Source organism: Gymnogyps californianus, chromosome 1 (assembly GCF_018139145.2).
Source record: "Gymnogyps californianus isolate 813 chromosome 1, ASM1813914v2, whole genome shotgun sequence".
NCBI lineage: Eukaryota > Metazoa > Chordata > Aves > Accipitriformes > Cathartidae > Gymnogyps > Gymnogyps californianus.
In genome coordinates, this window is record NC_059471.1 from 130,996,005 (window position 1) to 131,018,880 (window position 22,876).

The window sequence follows — 22,876 nt, forward strand, 5'->3', positions numbered from 1 at the left end:
GCCGCCGCGCACTTCCGCTTCCGGGAGTAGCCCCGCCCCAGGTTGCCCGGCCGCCGGCTTCACCGCCTCACTTCCGGCGAGGGCTGTCCCTGCCCGCTCCGACGCACCTCCGGCCTCGGCACGTGTGTGGCGGCCGGTTGCAACGGCCGGGCGGGGCGGGACGGGGTTTACCGCAGCGCCTTCCCTCCCTTTCCCCCTCAGCCCGGTTCTCCCCTCGGCGCCGCCATGGGCCTCACCCGGCAGTACCTGCGCTACGGGCCCACCGCGCTCTTCGGGCTGGTGGCCAGCGCCAGGGGCAACGCGGCCTTCGTGGCGCTGCGCGGCGAGCGGGGCCGCTGCGTGGCCGTGCCGGCCTGCGAGCACGTCTTCGTGTGGGACACGCGGAAAGGAGAGAAGGTGAGAGCGGGGTCTTCCCGGGCAGCCCTCCCTGGGGCTGCGGTGGTGGGGCGCGGGGGGTGGGGGGTAGTGTGCGGCGCTTTTGGACCACCTGAAGCAAAGCTGTTTGTGTTAGTAGGCTACGTTTTAAGGGAAGCGTCACCTCCACAGCTTCCCCCCTTTTCTGTAATCTGAGCACACCTTGTGGTGCGGGTCTGCAGCTCTGGGTGCGCCCTGGCTGAATCTCACTGTTGATTCTTTGAGATTTGTCTTTGGTACCTCAGTTGGGGAAAAGTACTTGCTGCCACAGTGACTGGAAAGCCTTTCCCTGTTGAGCTGGCGACCAGCAGCAGCACTGTGTGAAAGTTCTCGGATGAAACAGGGTTGTCGTGGAGTTTGTGTTTTGCCTGTGGAAGTGGGCTTCCCATGTGAAGGTTGTATCCCATAGGGGGGTTAGGAGCTGTAACTTTAAGGACTTTGCCAGATGTTTCCTCCTGTCAGATTCTGAAATCATTGTAAGTACTACTGTCCACTACAAACTGAATTCAGGATTTGCTTTAGCAGCCACTAGAGTGGTGACTGCTGGCATGTTGTTTTGGAGATGTTTTTATCATTCTCCAGTTCCTGTGCAGTCCATGGAAAAGCAGCTCTGTCCTATACCTGAGAAAGGCCAAGCAAGAGAGGATGAGTCGGGAAGAAGCTTTCAGACTTTACTGTCAAACAGTGTTCGTTGTTCTCTGGCACTTAAAATGCAGGGGCAGAAATTGGGGCTTCTGAGTTCCAGGCCTCATTCTGCACCAGTTTGCTGTTTCTTTGTGAGAAATTACTTCACTTTTTGCTGCTGTCTGCCTTGTAAAATGAGGCTAATGACCCTGTATTCAGCACAGGAAGCTGAAAAATGAACTTCTAAAGTGGCAGAAGTGCTCAGTTAGAAGTTCAGTAGAAGAGCAGAGTATATTCTTTCTGTTCTGTAAGTATCTGGCTCTGACGTGTCATTTATCAACATTATACATGTTTTGTCTCCTAAAAATTGCAGGTTCTTATCCTTAAGGGTCTCAAGCAGGAGGTCAGTTGCCTCTGCCCCTCTCCAGATGGGTTGCACTTGGCTGTTGGGTATGAAGATGGATCAATCCGTGTCTTCAGCCTCCTAAGCGGAGAAGCGAATATCACTTTCAATGGACACAAGGCTGCAGTTACAGCCCTGCAGTATGACCATCTGGGTGGCCGGCTGGTATCTGGCTCAAAGGTGAGGGCTGCGCATCTGGAGGACAGCCCTTTCATAGAGATGCTCCATGGAGAAGGCTGACCTGCACTAAAATGTTTGATATTTTAAGTGGGTTACGTGGCCTATGCCTGTAGCGAGAGGATGGCAGTGAGAGGAATTAGGGGTGCAAGACAGCAATGGAGTTGGGGAGCCCAGGGCTGGGAGAATAGCAGGGGTTGCAGGGCAGGAGTGGGGTACTAGTAGAGCTGTTAAAGTGAAGAAGCTTGTGATGTCAGGAATAGCAAAAGCAACTCAAGCCAGGGCAGAGGTGCATTTATTGGTCTGAATGAACCTTTGGGGAAGGAATGTCACTTGCATTAATCATCGCAGACACTCAAATTCAGAGTGAGAAAGCGTGCTCTCAGGTAGTCTTTTCAGTCTCATAGCAGGGGTAGACGTTTTGCAGAGACAAAGGCCAGTCACTTGGAGACACTCTGTTCCAGGATACAGATGTCATCGTGTGGGATATCATCAATGAGAGCGGTCTGTACCGGCTCAGAGGACACAAGGATGCTGTCACTCAAGTCCTTTTCTTGAAGGAGAAGAACCTGTTGGTCACCAGGTGAGCCAGGCTAAGTGTAATGGTCAATCAGGAAAGCAGCCATGATTTTACTTGCAATTTAGACATCCTAAGTGCTACAGCCATTTGTATTTTCCTTCTCGACTCCTGATATCTCAGACCCACCAGTATCTTAGAATATGATTTTGTCACGTCCACATATTTCTTAAGTCTGGTGCCTGAATCCAAATGTGGTAAGCAGAACTGAAATGGCTGTCCTGAAAAAGTGTTTGGAAAAGGGTTTAACTTGCTGGTAAATATAGCAACTTAGAATTATTGTAACAAGGAATAGTGATAATATGTTCATTATGTATGTAACCATTTTTGCTGTTTATCTTGAAGAATTCAGCAGACTTTACCTTCTGTATGTGTAATTCACACAGCAATGTGACAGAAAAATTGCTTCCTAGTAAGCTGTAATTATAGGAATTAATTAAAAGATGATAGATGGTTTTTTGAGATGGTTTTTAGTTATTCAACAAGCTGCTAGTTGACTGTATCCATTTAATAATAAACGGTTGACAGAAGATACTCTTGTTCAAATATCAGTCAATAATTTTTTATTTATTAATATGTCCTCTAATAGCTTAATAGAAAAGTGCATCCAATCAGTTCAGTATAAAATTAGAACAAGTTTCTTGTGCTTTTTTTGTTTCAAATGGAAAAAAGTATTTTGTTGGTTTGGTAGATGATGCCTGTTTCTTAATGCAATTTCAAGTCTTTGCAGGTCAGCTTTAGAAATACTTCTTAATTCTCTCAGTAGCTAAATTGAGATAAAGAATTCCTCTCTTTTTTTTTTTTTTTTTTTTTTTGTTATTAACAGAGTAGAGATGTTATCCTGTTTTTCTGGAGATGCAAAGTTTTGCTTCCTTACTTTAGATTGGTTTTTTTGCCCAAGCAGCTAACTGCAGTCCTTTGTGTACAGAATTTTTTGTGATATTTTCATATGTCCAATTCACAAGTTCCTATGGATCTTATGTAACAAAAGAGATGAATTAACAATAAATATCACTTGTAATCAGAATATTTTTGACCTGAAGGAGCTTAATAATGGAACAAGTTTTATATTTCGATTTAGTCGAAACTTACTGAGGAAAATAGGCTCTAACAAAGTTACCAAAAATTAAAAAAGTATTAATTGTTGTAGGGTGTACTGAAAGAACCTGTATAAATGTTCAAATTACTTTTCTTGGGTGCTGTTGTAGTATTGGGGTAGCATAATATAGCCAGAAAAGTGTTTTCAGGGAGATCTAATCCTATGGGGGCTTTGAAGGACTGAAACAGCTGTAATTCTCCATTAGTAGGAGCAGCTCCAAATCACTGTTCAAAATGAAGGAACCTGCTTTTCTTGTAGCCTGGTCAATGCGCAGGCATGGCACAGGTTGAGAATGTGGAGGGGGGTTTTAGAGGCAGCTTTAGAACTGATCAGCACTTTGCACTTATTGTTCTCACCCTAAGTCAAGAGTATTGTTCTCACCCTAAATAAGTGAGAAGAGAGGCTGTGTGACTTGCTAGATACCTTTTTGCAGTACTTTTGTATTGCTATACTTTGTTCTTGCATAGCTTGTGAAATTCAATGTCTGAGCAGCTGCTCTGTGATGTGTTGTGGCATGTTTTAGATTTTTTGTATTTGTACCACTTTTCTAAGCATGTGAGCTCTGGCAGTCTTTCCTCATGTCTTGAGTTTTTCTTCTTTCTTCCAGTGGCAAAGACACATTGGTGAAATGGTGGGATCTGGACACCCAGCACTGCTTCAAAACTCTGGTTGGACATCGTACTGAGGTAAAGAGGATGTGTGGGGAGCTGTTGGGGTGGAGGGATTTTGGATTACATGTCATGGCTCACTTTGTGCTTTCCCTGCCTTCAGGAGTTGTAAACTGGCACCGTGATACATTTTGCTTGTCATTATGCTTTAGGGATGAGCAAATGAGAAACTTCCAAACTTTCCAGGAGGTGTCATCAACATGCAGTGGGTGACAATTCCAACACAGATGTCCTCAGAGGAGGTCCTGGCTGGATCTAGTCTCTTCTTGGTTGCCGTTTAAATAAATCAATTAAAGATGCTTTGCTGTTGTTATGATAGTTAAAGGAGCCATAAGCCAATTCCTCATGTTGTGCCTCTGGACAGGTTTGGGGGATGGCTTTGATATCCGAAGAGAAGCGTCTGATCACTGGGAGTGCTGACAGTGAGCTGAGGGTGTGGGATATCACGTACATCCAGGAGGTAAGATATTCCTTCTGTAACCCTTCACAGTCTTGCCCAGCTGCTTGTCTTTGGACTAAGATGGGACTGGAACATGTTAAATCTGATTGACGTTCTGGGAAACAGAGCCAAAGCAATGTCTTTGCTGTCTGAGGGGTCCAGAAGCTGCTCTTGGGATAGACTTTGCTGGTTTTTGTGTTTTGAGCTTTCAAGTGAAGCTGTGAGCACTTCCAGAACGAGATTTCCAGAGTGCATCAGATCTACCTGCCTTCTGGCTTATGGTTAGAGAAGACAGTGTTGTGGGTGGATGATAAGCAGGGGAAGACGTGGAGTGGTTTGTGCCTACAGGCATGCCGTAGGCCACTCCTTTTGTTGCAGGGTACGCTAACCACTTGTTCCTCCAGGGAAATGAAGTGTGAGACAAACCAGAACACCATAGCTCTTGTGGTTTAAGGTACTCCTTACAGTTTTTTTGTCTGTGAACAGGTAAAAGACCCTGATGAGCCAGAATCCAAGAAAAGCAAAGGGTCTTCACCTGGAGCAGAAGAAAACACTGAAGAGGATGAGACCGTAGAGTTGGATGAGCATCCTGAGGAAGTAAGCTCAATTTTCCATGCTGTCTGTGGGATGGTGTATCTAACCCTATTTGCATGGTGCTGCTTGCAGAGCCAGCAGGAGTTGTAGAGTTGCTCACACATTGCTTCTCTGTATTGGGTTTATACCCCGAGTGTCATATTTAGTCTGTTAGGGAAAATGTGGTAATTCTTGTCTTGCTTCGTAACATCTTCCTCAGCAGCAGTTACTGCCTCGTCTACCTGCAAAACAGCAGCAGAAGTATGCATGCCAAAACACATACACGTTATTCTCCACTGAAAGCTTTTTCTTTGCCCTCTGTTTGGGGAGGACTAGCAAATATTTAAAGTTCGACAGTGCTAACAGAGCTCTTTCATCAAACAACATGGGAATAAAATAGTTACTAGCTGATTGGCAGCTGCTGAATTCAGTGCTGATGCTCAGCTTTGCAGGTCAGTAGCAGAAGCTGAGAGGTCAGAGTTGCACCATAATGAAATATGGTGTGAGATTCGATTGCAGAAAGCCATTCCCACTTGTGCTGCTGGTGGAGACTTTACTGAATCTGTCTTTCCAGTGGAACTTTCTGGGGTCCTGCTCAGATTTCAGACTACTTGTAGGTACGGTAGATACCAGACCTTGTTAAATACTTTTCCAGCTTCCTCTCCAGAGGATTTCTCTCCCTTCAACCACCCGTTCAAGAGTCTCTGTTCTCACCTTCTCTGCCTCTTCTGACAGAGGAACTGAGCTCTCCTGCATTTGTAGCATAAACATTCAGCTCTCTCTCTTAAATGGCTATGGTTTGCCGATAAAGTTAAGTTATTCTTCCACTGATACTGTCAATGATTATTTTCAGCTAAAATGCAACAAAGGAGATAAGCATTTGTGTGAGCTACAGGCTTGTTTTGTCCCTAGATTATCCTTGCTAGCTGTTCTACCAGGACCCTGTAGGTTGATTTCCCCCTCTTCTCCTCTTGACTTCCCTTGCCAGTAGGTTTCTGAGTTTGCTTGAGAAGATCACTTGACCTTTCAGACCGAAGTTGTTGTTCTTTCCCTACAGCGCCTCGTAAAGTGCAGCAAAGTTGGATCCATCATGCGGGAAGGGAGAGACCGAGTAGTTACTCTTGCCACAGACCGAACGGGCAAGATTTTGGCCTGCCATGTAAGTAATGGAGGGCTCTGCTATCAAGCTGTAAAGGAGGCTGAGACCTTGGGTAATTTCTGTAAGGGCCAGCCAGGGCTTTGCGTGCCTTTGACTTTGTTTGCTCTGTCTCTAGGGAACAGGTGCTGTTCTGGAAGTGTTCTCTGTCCTTTCTGAAGAGGAAGTCCAAAAGAAATTGGAAAAGAAAATGAAGAAAGCAAAGAAAAAAGCCAAGTAAGAAGTCTTTTTGATGTATTTGGATGCTGTCTGTGTCCAGAGAACTGTTAGAAAAGCCCTTCAGCAGCATGACACAGTGGTTCAACTCCAGGATACTGGTCATTCTGTCTGTGCTAGCTGTTGTATTTTGGGGTCACTGTTCCTGCGCATCCTTGGTGCTTGTCTGAGCAACACTGCTCCTAGAGACTAAGGAAATACCTTTATTTCTGAGTCTTCCCCCTGCAAACAAAGCTAATGTGTGCAAAAGAATGGATATAAAATGGGTTTTTCAGAGCTGCTCACTTCTGCCTGACATTCATATTTACACTGCTTGGTGCATCAAATTAAATCCTTGATAGGATGTACAGGAATGAGAGTTTCATCTGAGAAGTCAGAGTGACTCTGATACCTCATCTCCTGTTTTACAGCAGGCAGAGATACAGGTGAGAGCTTTCTTAATGTTTACTTCGTGTTAAGTGTCTCTCTGGGCATCCTGGCACTTAACAGGTGCCTCACAACAGCCCTTAGGGAGAGGTCTGGCTCCAGGGTAGAAACTGAAACACAGGGCATGTAAATCTGGAGATGCATTTTGGCAATGGCTGAGGACTTCTGGTGAGTAGTAGGAGATGAGCAGAAGTTGATCTCCCTCTCAAACACAGCTTTCTGTTGTCTGTTTTGTATCCATCTTTCTAACGTGCCTTGTTCAAGTGCTTTGGCTCCAGAGGAGGTTGCCTTTTTTAGGACAGTTTGTCTCTGTAATAGTCTGCATGCCAGCATAAACTTCACTGTCTCACCCTGTTCTTAAATGTAGTTAGCACTGCTGGATAAGAGGGCAGTTGTCTTCAGCAGGCTAAGTGGTTTCCTTATGTTATTTTCTGTCTCTGTGTTAGTCTGTGTTGGCTGTGCTGGTTTATTTGACTCTCCTCCATTATCTGACATTTCTAGACAGAACTCTGAAGAGGAGCCTGAAAGGAGTGTGGAGCTGAGCCTGCAGGAGGAGATTCAGCGGGTCACTAACATCAGAGCTTCTTCTAAAATCAAGTGAGTGGAAAGCCTGTTGTAGAGGCTGAGCTGTGGTTATGCAGCTACATGGGGAGAGCTCTGCACAGCCCAGTATAGGGAGAGGTGGAAGAAGTTTCCACCTCGACATCTGTTCAGCTTGGAGTAGGGGAGAGGCCTACCATGATCTCCAGTCCATTCGCACCTTTTCCACAAGTGGTCCCCTTCTTGCACACCTCTGTGGCTTAGTGTGCACTTGCTTGTGGCATGCACTCTGTCTATATTTCTCTTTCTCAGTTGTTCTTAATACTTGATCCCCCCTACATTTTGTCTTATTGCACCTGTGTACAACTCTGCTTTTGTCTAATCAAACAGGTCATTTGACTTGATTCTCTCTCCAAAAGGAGAGCTGAAGATCGTACTGCTGCTCCAGAACAACATCATTGAGTCGTACAACCTGAACCTGTTAGCACAAGTCCCACAGGCTGTCCGTGCATCCAAGATAACCATTGGAGGCCACCGCAGTGATGTCAGGACGTTGGCTTTTAGCTCTGACAACATTGCCATTCTCTCAGCAGCTGCAGAGTCTGTAAAGATTTGGAACAGGTACGCAGTCCAGTTGTGTCAGTCCCCTCTGCCCTATGTCTGTCGGTCTTCCGGAACTCAGGGATGCTGTGTTCAGAGAGGCAGAGATAAGGAAGAGGGGACGATGGAGAAATATAAAATAGTGAATGAAGTAGAGGAAGTAAATAGAAGACTATTTGACTTTTTTCCTTATTAGGGAAACTGAGAAGCTATAGAACTAAACCTGCATAATTACTTCATGGAGTTTGATGCTGTAAAGCAGCACTGAGGCTAAGTTTAGTGGCAGGTATGGAAAGACAAATTGCTAAACACAAAGGTCATACATAGCAGTCTAGTATAGACTGTATTTTTTTTTTTTTTCCCCCTTTTTAATAAGAGGTACTAACTGTTACCATAAAGTAGCTACTGCCTGTTCTTTAGGGAACACGTGGGTTTCTTGGCATCTTCTCTGAAGGATCTAGTATTAGACTGAATAGGCTGCTGTTTTGATCTAGAGTGTTGTCCCAGTGTTTCCTGAGTGGTGCCGATTTTCAAGCTCTTTCCTTTGAGCATGCTGTCTTATACTCCTCCCTCCTCTCCTGAATGACAGGAATTACTGTTTGAGAACAGGAGCTCTGTCTTTGCTCATAACAGCAATAAGTCATGATGGTGGACTATGTAATGGCATGTTTTTATGGAAAATGTTCTTGGCAGTAGTGCTGGATAGCATTTGGGTCATAGGATGGTGGTGGTGTATCTTCTGGCCCCAGCTGAAAAGACAGCTGTGGGCAGAGGGCACTTTGGAGCATGTCTCAGTGGGCCAGATTTTGTGTGTGATAAGAGGTTTTGGGCTCTGCCTTTGTCCACAGATCGACCTTGCAGTGCATCCGGACAATGGACTGTGAGTATGCGCTCTGCTCCCTCTTTGTCCCAGGAGATCGGCAGGTCATCATTGGCACCAAGGTAAATAGTGTCCTTCTGCACTTCAGACTGCCTAGGTCTGGAAATATGTTATGAAAATGTCATTAAGGCAGCCTTACAGAAAATGCATTGCATCTCCTGATCTGGAGCACTGTTTTAGGTGTGAAAACCTCTCTGACAGTCGGGTTGTGCTCTGTTCCCAGACTCTTTATGTAGCTCTTGTGGCTTGAGCTGGACAGCTGGGGAGAGCTTTGGGAAGTCCCTGATGGAAATCAGGAGTTTGGCCATCTGTGCATAACAGCCGTCTAATGAAGCTGGCTGTTTGGGAGGTGGGTGGCTGGGGTGCTCTTCTGCTAGGAGCTATCATGTGTCGTGAAGGCAGAGGGGCTGATTTATCCTCTGTGATGTATCTTTCTCCCCAGACAGGGAAGCTGCAGCTGTATGACCTGGCTTCTGGGAGTCTGATGGAGACACTTGATGCTCACGACGGGGCAGTGTGGTCCATTGCTCTTTCACCAGATCAGGTAACTCAGCCACCCTTCTATCGTACGTTGCACGCCTTTTCATGTAGCTCCTTCCTATAGTGCTGTGTTTGCACTACTCATGGGAGTGTGGGAACCCCTCATCCTGGGAGGTGGAGGATGCAGCTGGTAGTGTCTAAGAACTTTAACTGTGGATACATGCACAGCTTGATGAAATATCTCTCTAGTTGTGTGGCACATGGCAATGAGTCTTTGGGCTGAGTGGGGCCGTCCTCATCATCTCATTTGGCTTCTGCATGATTGAGAACACTTGGACTTCCCTGGTGGAGTCCGTGTGTGCAGCAATACATACCTTGTGGATGTGTTCCAGCTGTGGAGAGCTTCAGCCCCTCGTAACCTGCTGCAGTAGCTGATTATCCTCCTTGTTAAATTTGCTGCTTGTCTGCTGGATTAAAGATCTTGTTAACATAGTGATGTTTTTTCTTTGTGTTGCACTCTTCGGTGACCGAGTCACCCTCCCCATCTATCTGATGGTCATTACGCTGAACTTCTCCTGTCCCTGCAGGATGTGTTTTCCAGGCTCTTAATTGTTCTTGTGGTACTTTTTAAGTTACTGTAGTCTTTTTTTGCTGGTGGCCCCAGGATCTGGGTGCACTGTGTGATAGGAATTATACCAGTGCCAAATGCACCAGTGCCTTTTGAATCCATCCAAGGACTTAATTAGCTCTTTTGGCAATAGCTCTGCAGTGAGAGTGTGTATTCAGATAATAATCCACTGTGTCCCTCAAAGCCCGTTTTGGGGCACTGGTTTGCAGAAGGCTTATATGTGGGGCTTAGATCCTTGCTTCCTAACGTATAAATTGATGTTTTGGTTCTGTTGGGGCACTCTTTTTCAGATAGATTGAATAGCTCTGACATTATATAGATATATTTAATTGGTTATTTTTCTAGTAATCCATAAAATCTGTAAGCAATGTAGTATCAAGTTACTAGGTATTTCTCATTTAAAATTAAGCTTTGAAACCTCTTAGCTGGTCTTTAATCTATGGAGTATGTGCTCTATTGAACTATATTGTCCTAGTTTTGTAATGAAAATGTAACACAAGACCAAGAGGCATGCCTTGCGTGAGCAACACTGTTACTATTATCAACTACAGCTTTAATCTTAAGGAAAAGGATAATCCCCGTCAAATTAATCTTCCGTAAGCTCTTTTCTCCATATTCAGTTTACAAACTCTTGTTTGATGGAAACTGCAATTACCTGTTACTTCTGTTGACCATGGTCACAGTTACCAGGCCTGCCTGTTTACTCTGTCTGAATGATGGTGTTACATTAGTTTCTTCCTGCATCTCCCCCAGCGTTTCCAAAGTTGCTGAGAATGGACATTGACAGTTTAGAGAATACCTCATTCTGCTCTGTAAAAGTCTTGGATTTGGGGGATCTGAACCATTGATTTATAAATATCTGGCATAGGTAGCTGCTTTTTGACAGCCTTCTGAGTTTTTGGAGCAGTTTTTCATCACTGTCTTGTAATGTGATTATGGTACATGGTTTTTCCCTGAGCACAACATATGAGAAATGTTTACTGAACCCATGTTTACTGAGGATTACTGTTTAATAGTTCTCGTACTTCCCTCTAGAAATGGGTCAGTACTACTGAAAAGATTTTTTTTTTATTTTTTATTTTTTTTGCTTTAAATGTGCCCATTTTACATGCACACACTCACTCTATTTGGCCTAACCACCCTGGCTGTAAAAATCTGTTTGTGTCTTTTACTCCTTGTATCAGTTTTTCTCCATTACCACAGTTCAGGTTCATATTGGTTTCTATCAATTTCCACTTTCTTCTGTTTGTTGTGTATGCCTTTCTTATTTTTCTTACATGGTCATGTTGCACTAGACGCTGCAGTGGTTTTTAGTGGAATCAAAACCATAGCAAGTAATAACCTGCCTGAGATTCGTTCACCCTACAGATTAAAACATATGGGACAGATTTTACCCTTGTTCTTAATGGAGAGGGGATAATGTTGAACTGTTCTTCCTTTAGAAGGCTGTGCTTGTGGGGTGGTGGTAAGGTGTGTGTGATCCCATAACAGTGAGAGTGTCAATTTGCCCACAAAACACAAGCACATCATTACCTACAGCTGAGATGTCTGCTTTCAGTCCTAAAGTTTCAGTCCATGTCTTGATTTACATTTGGAGTCTTTGTCTTAGACCTCCCTGCCAGAGCTTTTGAAATTGTTGTTGTTGCTCAGCCAATGGATAATGTGTGCTCCAACCAGAGCAAGTGCTCCTGGTGGTGTCCAGTTAATCATTGATACTGTAGGAATGTGGGACATTTGAAAAACCTCCTTGTGTGTTGACAATTCCTTGCTGTAGAATTTCTTTGGGTTATAGCAAAACTGGTTTCACAATAATTTTTTTGTTTTCCTCTGCAGCGTGGCTTTGTGACAGGAGGTGCTGATAAATGTGTCAAGTTCTGGGAGTTTGAGCTTGTGAAGGATGAGAGCAGTGTTCAGAAAAGGTGAGAAAATAAACATTTCTAGACTCCATTCAGCTGCAGTATCCATTGTCATTGATGGATGCTTTGGCCTTTGCTGTGCACTGTAAGAAGTGCCCGTGACATGTACGTGGAACACGTGGAAAAGAGTGTGAGTTCAGTGATGTTTTGTGAAGGTCTGAGCTTAGCTGGGGAAGGGCACTTGCCACATTCTGATCCCTTGCTTGTGTGTGAGTTTAGCTTCTAATCACAGGACAGGCCTCCAGATCATTAAGCAGTAAATTTAGCAGTGAAGTCTATCAGCCTGCAGAGCTGTGCTTATTTCCAGTCCTGTCTTGTTCAAGTTGTAATGAGGAGTGAGATGCTGCGTGTTAGAACTAACTTGCTTTCCCAGGGTGCAATGTGGGAGTTGTATTCATACCTCTTCCCAACTTGTTTGCTTGGGATAACAATTATTTTTTTCCTCTTGTTGCCAGGCTTTCCATGAAACATGTGCGCATTTTGCAGCTGGATGAAGATGTTCTCTGTGTGCGGTACAGCCCCAACCAGAAACTGCTGGCTGTCTCCTTACTGGATTGCACTGTGAAGATTTTCTACATTGACACGCTCAAGGTGCATGACCAAAGGAGCTGTGAGGCTGTGCAGGGAGTGATGTAATTGTAGCCTGAAAGATCAGGAATACATAGGAAAAGTGTCTGTTTATTGTGGGACACTAGTAGGAATCAAAGAGAGACCATGCATCCCACTTCAGGTGCCTGTTTGCTAGCAAACCTGACAGAACCATGGCTGGCCCACACCGAGGAGAAGATCCTTTTTTAGTCTGGAAAGTGTTGTGAAACCTGCAGGTGGCAAGGTTCAGTCTAAACCCTGTGGCCATGGTGGTACTCCAGAGCTGCAAGGCACTGTAGAGGTGGGGATGGATGTGTCACACATGGCATTAAATAGGGCATAGCAGAGGCAAAGCCTGGGGGAGGAGAATCTTCCTTGTGAGCAGTGTGTGGTGGTGGTGGTGTGAGTTGTGTATTAGCACGTGAATGTTAGGGAATGACACAAGACAGACCAGCACTGACAGATAGGCGGACACAGAGATAAACTCCATAGGCAGTGATGATTAGCACCAGTTAGCTCAGCTTGCTTGGGTACTTCCACCCTTCTCTCAGTTCTGCCATCATGGCCCTGCTGCTAACAGTGTTCAGGGCAAGAATGAAAGTGGGGCACTGCTAGAAAGACAGAGCTCCTGAGGCAGAGCAGAACTAGCCTGGAGCTTGGGATTTTCACACATCTCTACTCAGCACGTCTAACTGAGACACCTTTCTTCTGCTTCAGTTTTTCCTCTCTCTGTACGGACACAAGCTGCCAGTGCTGTGTATGGACATCTCCTATGTAAGTATCGTTAGGGCTGTGTGTTAGGTGGGACTGTGGTGATATGGATGACTGCAAGAACCTCTGCTGGCAGCAAGGCCTCTAGGATAATGCTTTCTTGTCACCTCCTTGCTCCCGACTTAGCAGTTTCTTGATGGGACACAGCAAGCCCTCCTTATCCCACAGTCCTGTGCTCACTGGGAGGGGCACAGAGTAGCGGTCATGACAGAACTGACCAGGGCATTGTGTGAGCGAGTGGAAATCAAAATGCTGTGGTGGTTCCCTACACTCGCCTTAAGAGGTACAGCCTGCTCTCTGCTAAAGTTACTAACTGTGTGAGAGGAGCCTGAATTCTTTGTTAGTGGGAGCAGAGAGCAGGTGCTGAGGTGGAGCAGCCTCTTCATGCCTGTTCATTCTTGGGCTGCATCTTGCTCTGGGGTGTCCTTGGAGTGAGGCTCATTGGAAGCCAAAAATGTCGAGATATAGCTAAGGACTTAAATACCTGCAGAGGTTCAGAAAAGAGCCAGGGTGCTGTCAGTGGGCTGTGCCAGTACCACAAGCATGGGCCACCCTGGTGAGAGGAGGTGGAGGGATCAGGAGGGCATGTTTCAGGAGCCAGGTGTCTGCCTGCTCAGCGCTGCTTAGTCACTGGGTCAGCAGCAATTCCTCATAGGGCTGCCAGCCAGCTACCCACACCCTCCTCACTCTTCGTTGCTCTGTAGGATGGGACTCTAATTGCAACCGGCTCTGCTGACAGGAATGTGAAGATTTGGGGCTTGGATTTTGGGGACTGTCACCGCTCCCTCTTTGCCCATGATGACAGGTCAGTCAAATCCTACAGCATCTCTGGGCTGTGGGCTGTCTTACCTCCAAGGGGTTGTGATCCAGCCATAACCCTTTTGTCCAGAATAGAGCGGGGAGAGGTCTGCAGTGTTCCCCAAGTGGGTGAATTTGAGTCTTTTTCCCTTCCAGCGTGATGTATCTGCAGTTTGTGGCGAAATCCCATCTCTTCTTCACAGCTGGGAAGGACAGCAAGATTAAGCAGTGGGATGCAGATAAATTTGAGCACATCCAGACGCTGGAGGTAGGAAGTTTTGGAGACTGTTGAAAGGAAGCATTATCCCTGCATGAGCAGCACTTCCCTCAGGGGCTGGAAGCTGGGTGGTGTTCATGTCTTACCTCTTCTGTCTACCATGCAGGGGCATCACCAGGAGGTGTGGTGTTTGGCACTCAGTCCCAATGGAGACTATGTGGTGTCGGCATCCCATGACAAGTCCCTGCGCCTCTGGGAAAGAACGAGGGAGCCACTTGTTTTGGAGGAGGAGAGGGAGATGGTGAGAATTGCATCCTTCCTGCCAAAGACAACTTCCAGACCTGTTTTATCCCTGGCAGGCAGATTCTACTCCATTTAAGCATGTGTTCTACTCCATTTGAGCATGTATTGTGAGGAATCATACTCACAGAAGGACTTCAATAGGGAGGAAACTCGGGGGGTCTCTAGTCCAACCCCTTGCTCACTGCAGGATAACCGTACAGGTGTATCAGACTGCTCAGAGACTTGTCTTGATACATGAACATCTCCAAGGAAGGAGATTTTCCAGGCTGTCTGAGCACCTGTTCCAGTGCTGAAGCACCGTTGGGGTTGGTGGACAAATTTGTTTCACATATCCAATTGGAATTCCCTTGGAACAATTTGTGATTCTTGTCTTTTCACTGTATCCCTCAGAGGAGTCTGGCTCCATCTCCCCTTCTTAAAGCAGTTCTCAAACCACAGTGAGGGAAGGATGTAGACACATGTGCAGAAGCAGGAGTGGATGAGAAACCTGCAATAAACGTTTTGGTTTGGTTTTGTGGGTTTTGTTTTTTTTTTTTTTTTGTCCCAGCCTGTTTGCAGAGAGCTGAGGTGACCCATAGGCACCATCTTGATGCCCAGTGGTTGGTGTGCTAGGAATGATGGTAGTAAAAGGAGAGACAGAGACAGCTCCTTTTCCACATGCCAGAAAAGTGTGTTTTGGGTCAAGTTTGAGTAGCAAGGTGGGCATGAATACACCAGTAGTGAATTACACACTGATGGGGCCCTAGTCATGTGAGAGACACCAGACAGGAGGCTCTTTCCTCTTGCAGGCTAGGACAACCCTGGGACTTTTCTAGACTTGTTTCTTCTGTGCTGCTTGGGACCAGGGACAAGCGGGCATTTTGCACTGGCATTGTTGATCTCTGCTGATTTGTCCTGGTTTTGCAATGGGCTGCACGAAGCTGTAGGCTCCCATGCTCAACCAGTCTGGAAGGCACTGGTACCCTTGCTTGCTGCCTGCTCACCTGTGTTAATATGTTGTGTTCTCATCCACTGTAGCAACGAGAAGCCGAATATGAAGAGAGTGTGGCAAAGGAAGAGCAGCCTGTGGTGAGTTGCAGCGAGTGTGTGTCAGTCTGACTGAACAAAGTCTGGAACAACTATTTCTGTAAGAGGCTTCAAAGAGGTGTCAGAGAGGACTGATAATTTTCTTGCTTTGAGAAGGTGCAGGGGGCAAGGTGCTGCTGAAGCTGTGGTTGCCCTATGATGCAGTTGACTCTGGTACTTCCTACAGACAACTTCAGGAGAGTGTGTGGAGCTGGCCAAACTGCTACACAGTAGCTGTGGATGCTGAAACCTTGCTGTGCTGTTGCCCTTCCTGTCTCCCCAGTTCAGGTCCACGCCAGCTCTGTACCAAGGCTGGGCTGCCTTCTGACAGCTGCTTCCAGGTCCATGTAGTGCAGAACGGGTGGGGAAGCCTGATCCCTCTTGCTTAGATGCTTGGGTTGTGTTGCCGATCGTTTTGACACTGATCGGATCACTCTGCCTCTGTTGGCAGAACCAGAGCTGTGTTTACCTGCCTCCCAGAGCTCAGTGTTAGCACAGTGCCTCTGTTCCTGAGGAAGAGCTGTGCACTTGGGAAATCCTGTATTTCCCCAGATAAATGACCAGTTTAGGGAATGGGGCTGATCTTTTTCTTAGTACGGACTGTGGTAGGATGCAGGGGGTGCCTACGTGTATGAGGCGCTCAGCTGCAGAAGGAGGGAGCTGCAAACTCTGTATTTTGTAGGTGGCTGGAGAGACGCAAGGAGAGACAGGGCTGGCAGGAAAGAAGACTATTGAAACCATCAAAGCGGTAAGATTGTGTGGGTCCACCAGCATTGCTTTGTGCCTTATCAATCTCTCAAGGAGAGGGGCTGTCGCACGGTCGGAGCATCAGTTTGAAGTTTGTAACCTGTGCTGTCACGTAAGGGCAGATGGCCTCTGCCTGCAAGAGCAGTCTGTCCTGCTCCATGGCCAACAGGGAGGGGTCTGACTCTGGAGAGTCAGGCACCAGGAATTATCTCCTCCCGAGATCTCTCCAGGGAATGAGGTGTGAGGTTCCTGTAGCTGCAGCTTTCTCTGCCTGTCACGTGTGGGACAGATGGGGCTGCTCTTGCCCTTTGGAGTTTGTGGCCCAAAGGAGCACAAGGCAGCTGGGACGTCCTCTAGGCGCAGGCCTCTCCCCAAAGGGCTGCCCAGTCCTGTGGGCATCTGTGAAAGGTGGAAATGTATTGCAGTGCCTGAGATGGGACGTGTACCAGGAAGGTGTGGGAGTGGGTAATTTCATGGCCACAGATTTCAACAGTCTGGTGCTCTTGTAAATACAGAGGCAGTCCTTAATCTGAATAGTCAAAATGGCCCGACTCTGGCTTGTGCCTCAAAGGGGTATTGCTTGCTGGGGGTGGAGTTCAATGTCAAGGCAACAATTGAAGCTGCAGCAGAGAGCACCTGGGGCAGTGGGGGGAATGTGGATGGAGTTTGACATCTTCAGGACGTGATTGATGTGCTCAGGGTAGTGGTGCAGTCTGGACTAGAGGTTATTTTTCTGAGCAAGATGTCCTGTGATGCTCCATGTCAGCCCCTCTGCTTCCACCTGCATTTGTCCAGTTGGACTTGAGCTTTGCTTTGGCTTGTCTGGTGTCACTGATGTGCCGTTCTTGTGCTGCACAGGCTGAGCGCATCATGGAAGCTATCGAGCTGTATAGAGAAGAGATGGCAAAACTAAAGGAACACAAGGCCATATGCAAAGCTGCAGGAAAAGAGGTAAAAGACTGAGGAATGTACCAGTCCCAAGGTGTGTTGGATGTATCCTTCCAGCTCAGGTGGAAAGGCTCAGCATGCAGATAAAATCAGGACAGCTGGAAGTAGCAGAGATTTGCTGAAATCTTTTGGAGAACAAAATGGCACTGTGCTCTGGGGCATGGTTGCTGGTGTGTTCTTTCCAATGACCTTTATGTTTAAAGTCACAGTAGGATGTAAGTTTTATCCCTGGGAGCGCATGCTGCTGCAAATTCATCCCAAAGCCTATTCTTTGCCTTCATCTCAACACTCCCTGCTAAATAAGGGGCTGTGATATAAGTGGGAAAAAATGACAATTAAGAAGTGGAAGAAAATTCATACATGTTTGAGTTAGTCATATACATCTGAGAATGAGATTGTTTAGTGGCTGCAAGTGAGGCCTTCAGCGATGTTCTGGGGAGGGTGCAGGTGTGGGAATTGCAGGAAGACGCTTGATAAAAGCTCTCTTCTACTGTGGGTTAAAGTTTTCTCCATGAATATGCATTCGTACACACACACCTGCCTCATTCTAACCCATTCTGTGTCTCCAGGTTCCCTTTCCCGTCAATCCCATCCTCCGTGCCTATGGAAATATTACAGTAAGTGGAATGCCTAGGCCATGGGCTGTGGGTCATTCTCAACTGGAGTAGGGCTGGTTGATTTGCTGGCTGAGCCAAAACACTGGGTTGCTGTGGGGAAGGGAGGACTACTTGGTTCAACTTGAAATGAAAACTCAGCACTTTTGCTTGTGCAAAGTGAACACAGTTTGGGTTTTTTGTGGTGTGGGTTGTTTTTTTTTTTTTAATATCTTGCATGTGTGTTACAAAAGTTTAACCCCATCAGGGTTAAACATAACCCTGATGGTAGCCATGACCTTATCATGTACCTTATGAGTCAGTGGTTTACAGTATTCTTCAAGATATGGGAAAGCTAGTTCAAACCTTTCATGTGCCTAAGGGCACACCTCCTGCTGCCAGGAGAGTGCAGTTGCCATGCTATAGCATATTCCAGAGGAGCTGTGCCATCTTACACAAAATACCTGAGCACCCACTGGAATGCGTAATTGAGAACCCATGACACTGTGCCCCCCACCACGTGACATGGGTAAGCAGTTACCCAGAGCCATTCTCTCCCTTCCTCTGTGAATATAGGCATATTTAATTGCAAGTTGAATAGATTGAACGGAGGTGAATGGCATCTTATGGCTTAGTAGCTAGCAATTTCTTTGGAGGCGGGTGATGTTTGATTGAATCCCACTGTACAGAGAAGGGAATTTGAACCTGTTCCCAAAGTCTTGGAAGAATGTGCTAGTCCAAGTGCTAGGCCGCTGGGTAAAAACATAGCTGCAAGTTATGACATGTCCTGTTATGTGGTGAACTGACCATGATGAGCATTCAGTATGTCAGACCATGAGCAAAAATACTTCATGCACTGACAGTCGCTTTTCCTCTTTCTTGGGAGAGGCTCTGCTTGTGGAACACTTGTCCCAACGTACCTACTGTGTTGCCTTGACTCAGGAAGCAGGAGCTGGAAGCACATGAAGGCTTCCTGACCTTAAATCACTGCCTGTGTAGCTGTAACCACAGCAGGGCAGCTCTGAGCGAGGCAGGGCTGTGTTGTAGCTGCGCAGGTTTATTTCTATGGCATTGGTACAGCAGTTACTGACTCTGTTTCTATTCCTAAAGAATTTACATTGAGAAAATTCTGTGTGGTAGTTACATGTCCAGGTATTGCAGGCTAGAGCTGGTCCCTTTACCCACTCATGTTACACTAGTACACTAAACTCTGAGAATTTTGGACTATACAAAATACACATACATGGATGCATGGATTTCACCGATAAATAAAAATCCACTACTGTGAGTAGATTAGTTTTGGTTTTCCTGGTTTATTCCAATGTATACTGCTAGATAGCATTTTTAATTACCCTTAGGAAGATCCTTGTTTTTTCATTCTCCCCTTTTCTGAAGAGTATGTCAATGCCAGATGAAACAGCCTTTTGTCTTCCTTCTAACCACCTGTAATCACCTTACAAGAGCCCTTCTGTCCCTTCCTCCATCATTATAGGTATATTTAATTATAAGTTGAATAGACTGAACAGAAGTGAATGAAATCCTATGACTCAGTAGTTAGGCACTTTTCTTTGGCAGTTCCCAGCTCTGCTCTGCATCTGCCAAACACTTTCAGCAGATAAACAGGGGTAGCAGGAATTAAGTCTTTGGGAGATGAGTTTGTGTAAGGTTTGATATGCATAATTTGTCTGTTTCACCAAGCTTTTTATCCATTTTGCACAAGATTCATTGACCTGAATATGAGATGATTTAGCTGGTTGAATATAAATTAGATTTTTCACAATATTCTTCACCAGTTTAGAGTATCCTGAGAAGGCTACATTTATGTTTTGGGGAGGGAGAACTTCTCAGACTGGCAGCTGATTGAAGCTGAAGGGTTTTCCTCTTTGTTATATTCAGCTTGATCTGTCCAACTCACAAGACGTGATTGTGTGTTTTTAACTGGGTGAAACAGACCTTAAGACACGTTTGTCCTGGAATGTTTCTCGATATGCAGAGCTGGTGTCTTTCCTCTGTTACAGCCTTCTGCGTACGTGCTAGAAGTTTTCAAGAAGGTCAAGTCGAGGTGAGTCCCAAGAGCCTTATTGCTGAACAGGTTTGTGACTGAGTATTGGATTTCTGGGCCCAGGACTGGTTGTGGTCGTGGAACAGTCTCTTGTGCTGGGTATGGGCAGTGCTAGAGAGTCTGGAGTTACTGTTCCTGGCAGCCTCTTTTGGAGTGTGCATGGAATTGGGGAATGGAAATTGTTCCTTCCATGGGGAGTGCTGGATGAAGCTTGTGTATGTGGGTTGGCTGCTTGGAGATGCACGTGTATGTAGAGCAGCTTGGGCATGCTGAGGAGGGAAGATTGTGTGCCTGTTCCCTGTGCCAGAAGATGTCTCCTGGCCTGGGCTGTAGTCTGTGCAGATGCACTGTGCTTTGAGGGCAGTCACAGACCAGCAGTGATGAATCCTTAGCACAGCTTTTGTACCAGAACCTACCTATAAGGAAATGTTTCCTGCTCATCTGTCGCAGTGCAGTGGCTGAGACTAATGCTTCTGTCCCTTTGCTTTCTCCTCAGTGAGCTGGAAGAGTCTCTCCTTGTGCTGCCCTTCTCCTATGTCCCTGACCTGCTCAGACTGTTCAATGAATATATTCAGCTGGGTTCAGAAGTTGAACTCCTGTGCCGAGCTCTCCTCTTCCTGCTCAAGTGAGTCTTTCATCTGCCCAGACAGATCTGCTAGTCTTTGTTCAGTTGCTATTGCTGTCCAGAACCTGGATCCGAGGAAGCCCTAACAGGGCACTGGTCAGTAGTGGGCCTGCTGGTTCCTTTGGGCCCCTCCTGTTGGTGCATGTCATGAACTCACTTTGCGCCAGTTACATGAACAGAGAGCTACTCCTTGCTCCTGTGCTGCGAGACAGTGCTTTGGGACAGCACAGAGCTGGGGAATATACCGTTTCCTAGAGCTGCAAAGATGACATTGCTTGCCGTGAACACATGTACCATAAGAGTGTGGGGAAAATTTGGGCTTTTTCATGTGTCTCTGGGTCTGAAGCTCTTGGGAAGCGTCCTTGTGAATAAAGATGTGGTCCCTGCAGGAGATAAGGAATCACTGCAGCCCTCAGCGAATGGTGTGTGGGAATGGATTGATTGGATGCAGAGCGTTGACATGCCCAGATGGGGCTGCTGGTCCTGGTCCCCCAAGTCTCAATGGTGTGAAAGATCCTGCATCAAGGCTGAAATGGCACTGTTGACTGGCACAGAGTGACTATAGAGCCCATGCCCTCAGAGGGTGCCTCAGAGAGACCTTCCCCTTGAACCACTGTATGTTAAAGAGAAGCTTCAGAAAATAGCTTTTCCAGATAAATCTGCCCATGCATGTTGTATAAGGCTGGTCTGGGAGGCCTAATTTAAGAAAAGTCCTATGTCCAGAACATACAGAGGCTCAGGAGAGGGGCTTTCTGATGTTTCTAAGAACAATGCTGCAATACATCACTGCCTGCTTTGTTCCCAGGATACATTTTGGGCAGATCACAAGCAACCACATGCTGGTGACAGTGATAGAAAATCTGAAGAAAACCACCATCTCCAGAGTCAGTGAGGCCCGGGTGAGTGTTGCACCCTCCCCTTTTCCAGGATCTGGAATATCAGGATGGGCCAATGTCTGGGAGCATGTGTTGTCTGTGGTGTCCAGTGGGAAAGTTGGTTGGGGGTCTGAGACCATTTCACCTTTCTCCTGTGCAAATAGGCTGCCTTTTCCTTATGTTCTTCCTGATGTGACACTACCCAGTGATAAGCCTGCACTTACGCTCCCTCCCTCATTTACTCTTGGTTTTCTTTGATGTATGTATTTGGGCTTTGGCTTGCTAGTTTCTAAATATGTGGGAGGTAAATAAACTAGTTCTCTTCGGCTTTTCTGTGGGCTACTAGTCTCTCCAATAATGCAGACTGTGCATCTTCCCAGAGGTAACTTCAGGTGCCTGGCAGCAACTTGTCTTTCAGAAAATACAGTGGATTATAGCTGCTCTTAAGAGAGAACTGTGGGGAACAGAGTGCAGTACTGACTGATCTCCTACTCAGCTGAAATTTACATTTAAATAATGTTGCTTTATTTAAATCTGTGGATTGTCTTGCTTTCATCATTTCTTAGTAGAGGGTGGCCAGTGCAGGACCCTTTGCCCCCTAACAAGCTTGAGATGTGCCCAACAGTGTGGTGCTGGTCTGTCTCTACAGGATGTGCTGGGATTCAACATGGCAGGGCTCCAGTACCTGAAGAGGGAGATTGAGGCCAAGGATGAGGTGTCATTTTTTGCTGATGCTACTGACCGTTTTGAGGAGAAGAAGAGGAAGAGGAAGAAGAAAGAGAAGATGGTTCTTGCAGTGCTCTAGCATTTGCTGCCCAAGACCCAGAGCACCTGGATGGGGTCATGTAACCTCAGTGCTGGCCATGGAAGTGTTCTTGTGGCTGAACATCTGTGATGATGTCCGGTGACTGGGACAAAGTCTGTCCCTTCCCTATGTGGTATACCCAGCATATATCTCTGAGATGAACTCTCTGTAGTCTGCTGCAAATGTATGCACTTGAACTATTTCTCAGGTGGCTGTCAAAGGTACATGCTTTTCCTCCAGCGGAATGCCCGTCAGAAATGGAGTTGATTTCTCCTGCGGAAGACATCAGCTCATTCTGGCAGTGTTGACTCAATGGAGTGAATCCAATGGACTGCTGGTGAGACCATGCTCTATCTAGGGAAGGCAGCTGGCAAGATTTTATGCTGTTTTGACACCTGCTGGTGGTTTGTGGCAGTGCTTAGAGCCCCTGGGCAAAGCTATGTGACTTCTGCCAAAGTGCGAGAAATTGGTCTACAGCTGCTCGCTTTTTAGTGGGACAGGGAAAAACATGGCTGCACTCTATTAAAGGCATATTTATATATGCTTTATGAGACAACTTTGTTCATGGAGTTTTGTCCTGATATTTCTCTAGTAAAGCCTCAACTGCCTTGCCCTGTGTGTCAGTTCTGAAAGGATTTTTTTCCAGAGAATAAAATCTGTGGG

The 22,876-nt window shown here is 46.3% G+C and overlaps 1 protein-coding gene across 1 annotated transcript; it reads left to right on the plus strand.

Moving 5' to 3' along the window:
* The first annotated feature begins 182 nt into the window (after positions 1 to 182).
* On the plus strand, positions 183 to 22,872 carry WDR3 (WD repeat domain 3). Its single transcript, XM_050914899.1, has 26 exons — positions 183 to 396; positions 1,412 to 1,621; positions 2,083 to 2,201; positions 3,902 to 3,980; positions 4,327 to 4,422; positions 4,888 to 4,998; positions 6,032 to 6,133; positions 6,249 to 6,346; positions 7,274 to 7,369; positions 7,703 to 7,933; positions 8,761 to 8,854; positions 9,235 to 9,336; positions 11,734 to 11,819; positions 12,272 to 12,407; positions 13,122 to 13,178; positions 13,880 to 13,980; positions 14,130 to 14,241; positions 14,357 to 14,491; positions 15,511 to 15,561; positions 16,241 to 16,306; positions 17,164 to 17,256; positions 17,823 to 17,870; positions 19,865 to 19,908; positions 20,405 to 20,533; positions 21,339 to 21,432; positions 22,058 to 22,872. The coding sequence occupies exons 1-26, from the start codon at positions 226 to 228 to the stop codon at positions 22,211 to 22,213; spliced, it is 2,817 nt and encodes a 938-aa protein (XP_050770856.1). The 5' UTR covers positions 183 to 225; the 3' UTR covers positions 22,214 to 22,872.
* Positions 22,873 to 22,876: the final 4 nt, after the last annotated feature.

Bases quoted from the DNA above. Each gene is read 5' to 3' on its own strand.
- WDR3 (XM_050914899.1), top strand. From the start codon at position 226: ATGGGCCTCACCCGGCAGTACCTGCGCTACGGGCCCACCGCGCTCTTC. The intron at 11,820-12,271 runs GTGAGAAAATAA...TCTTGTTGCCAG, and splicing joins GAGAGCAGTGTTCAGAAAAG to GCTTTCCATGAAACATGTGC. The intron at 20,534-21,338 runs GTGAGTCTTTCA...CTTTGTTCCCAG, and splicing joins GCTCTCCTCTTCCTGCTCAA to GATACATTTTGGGCAGATCA.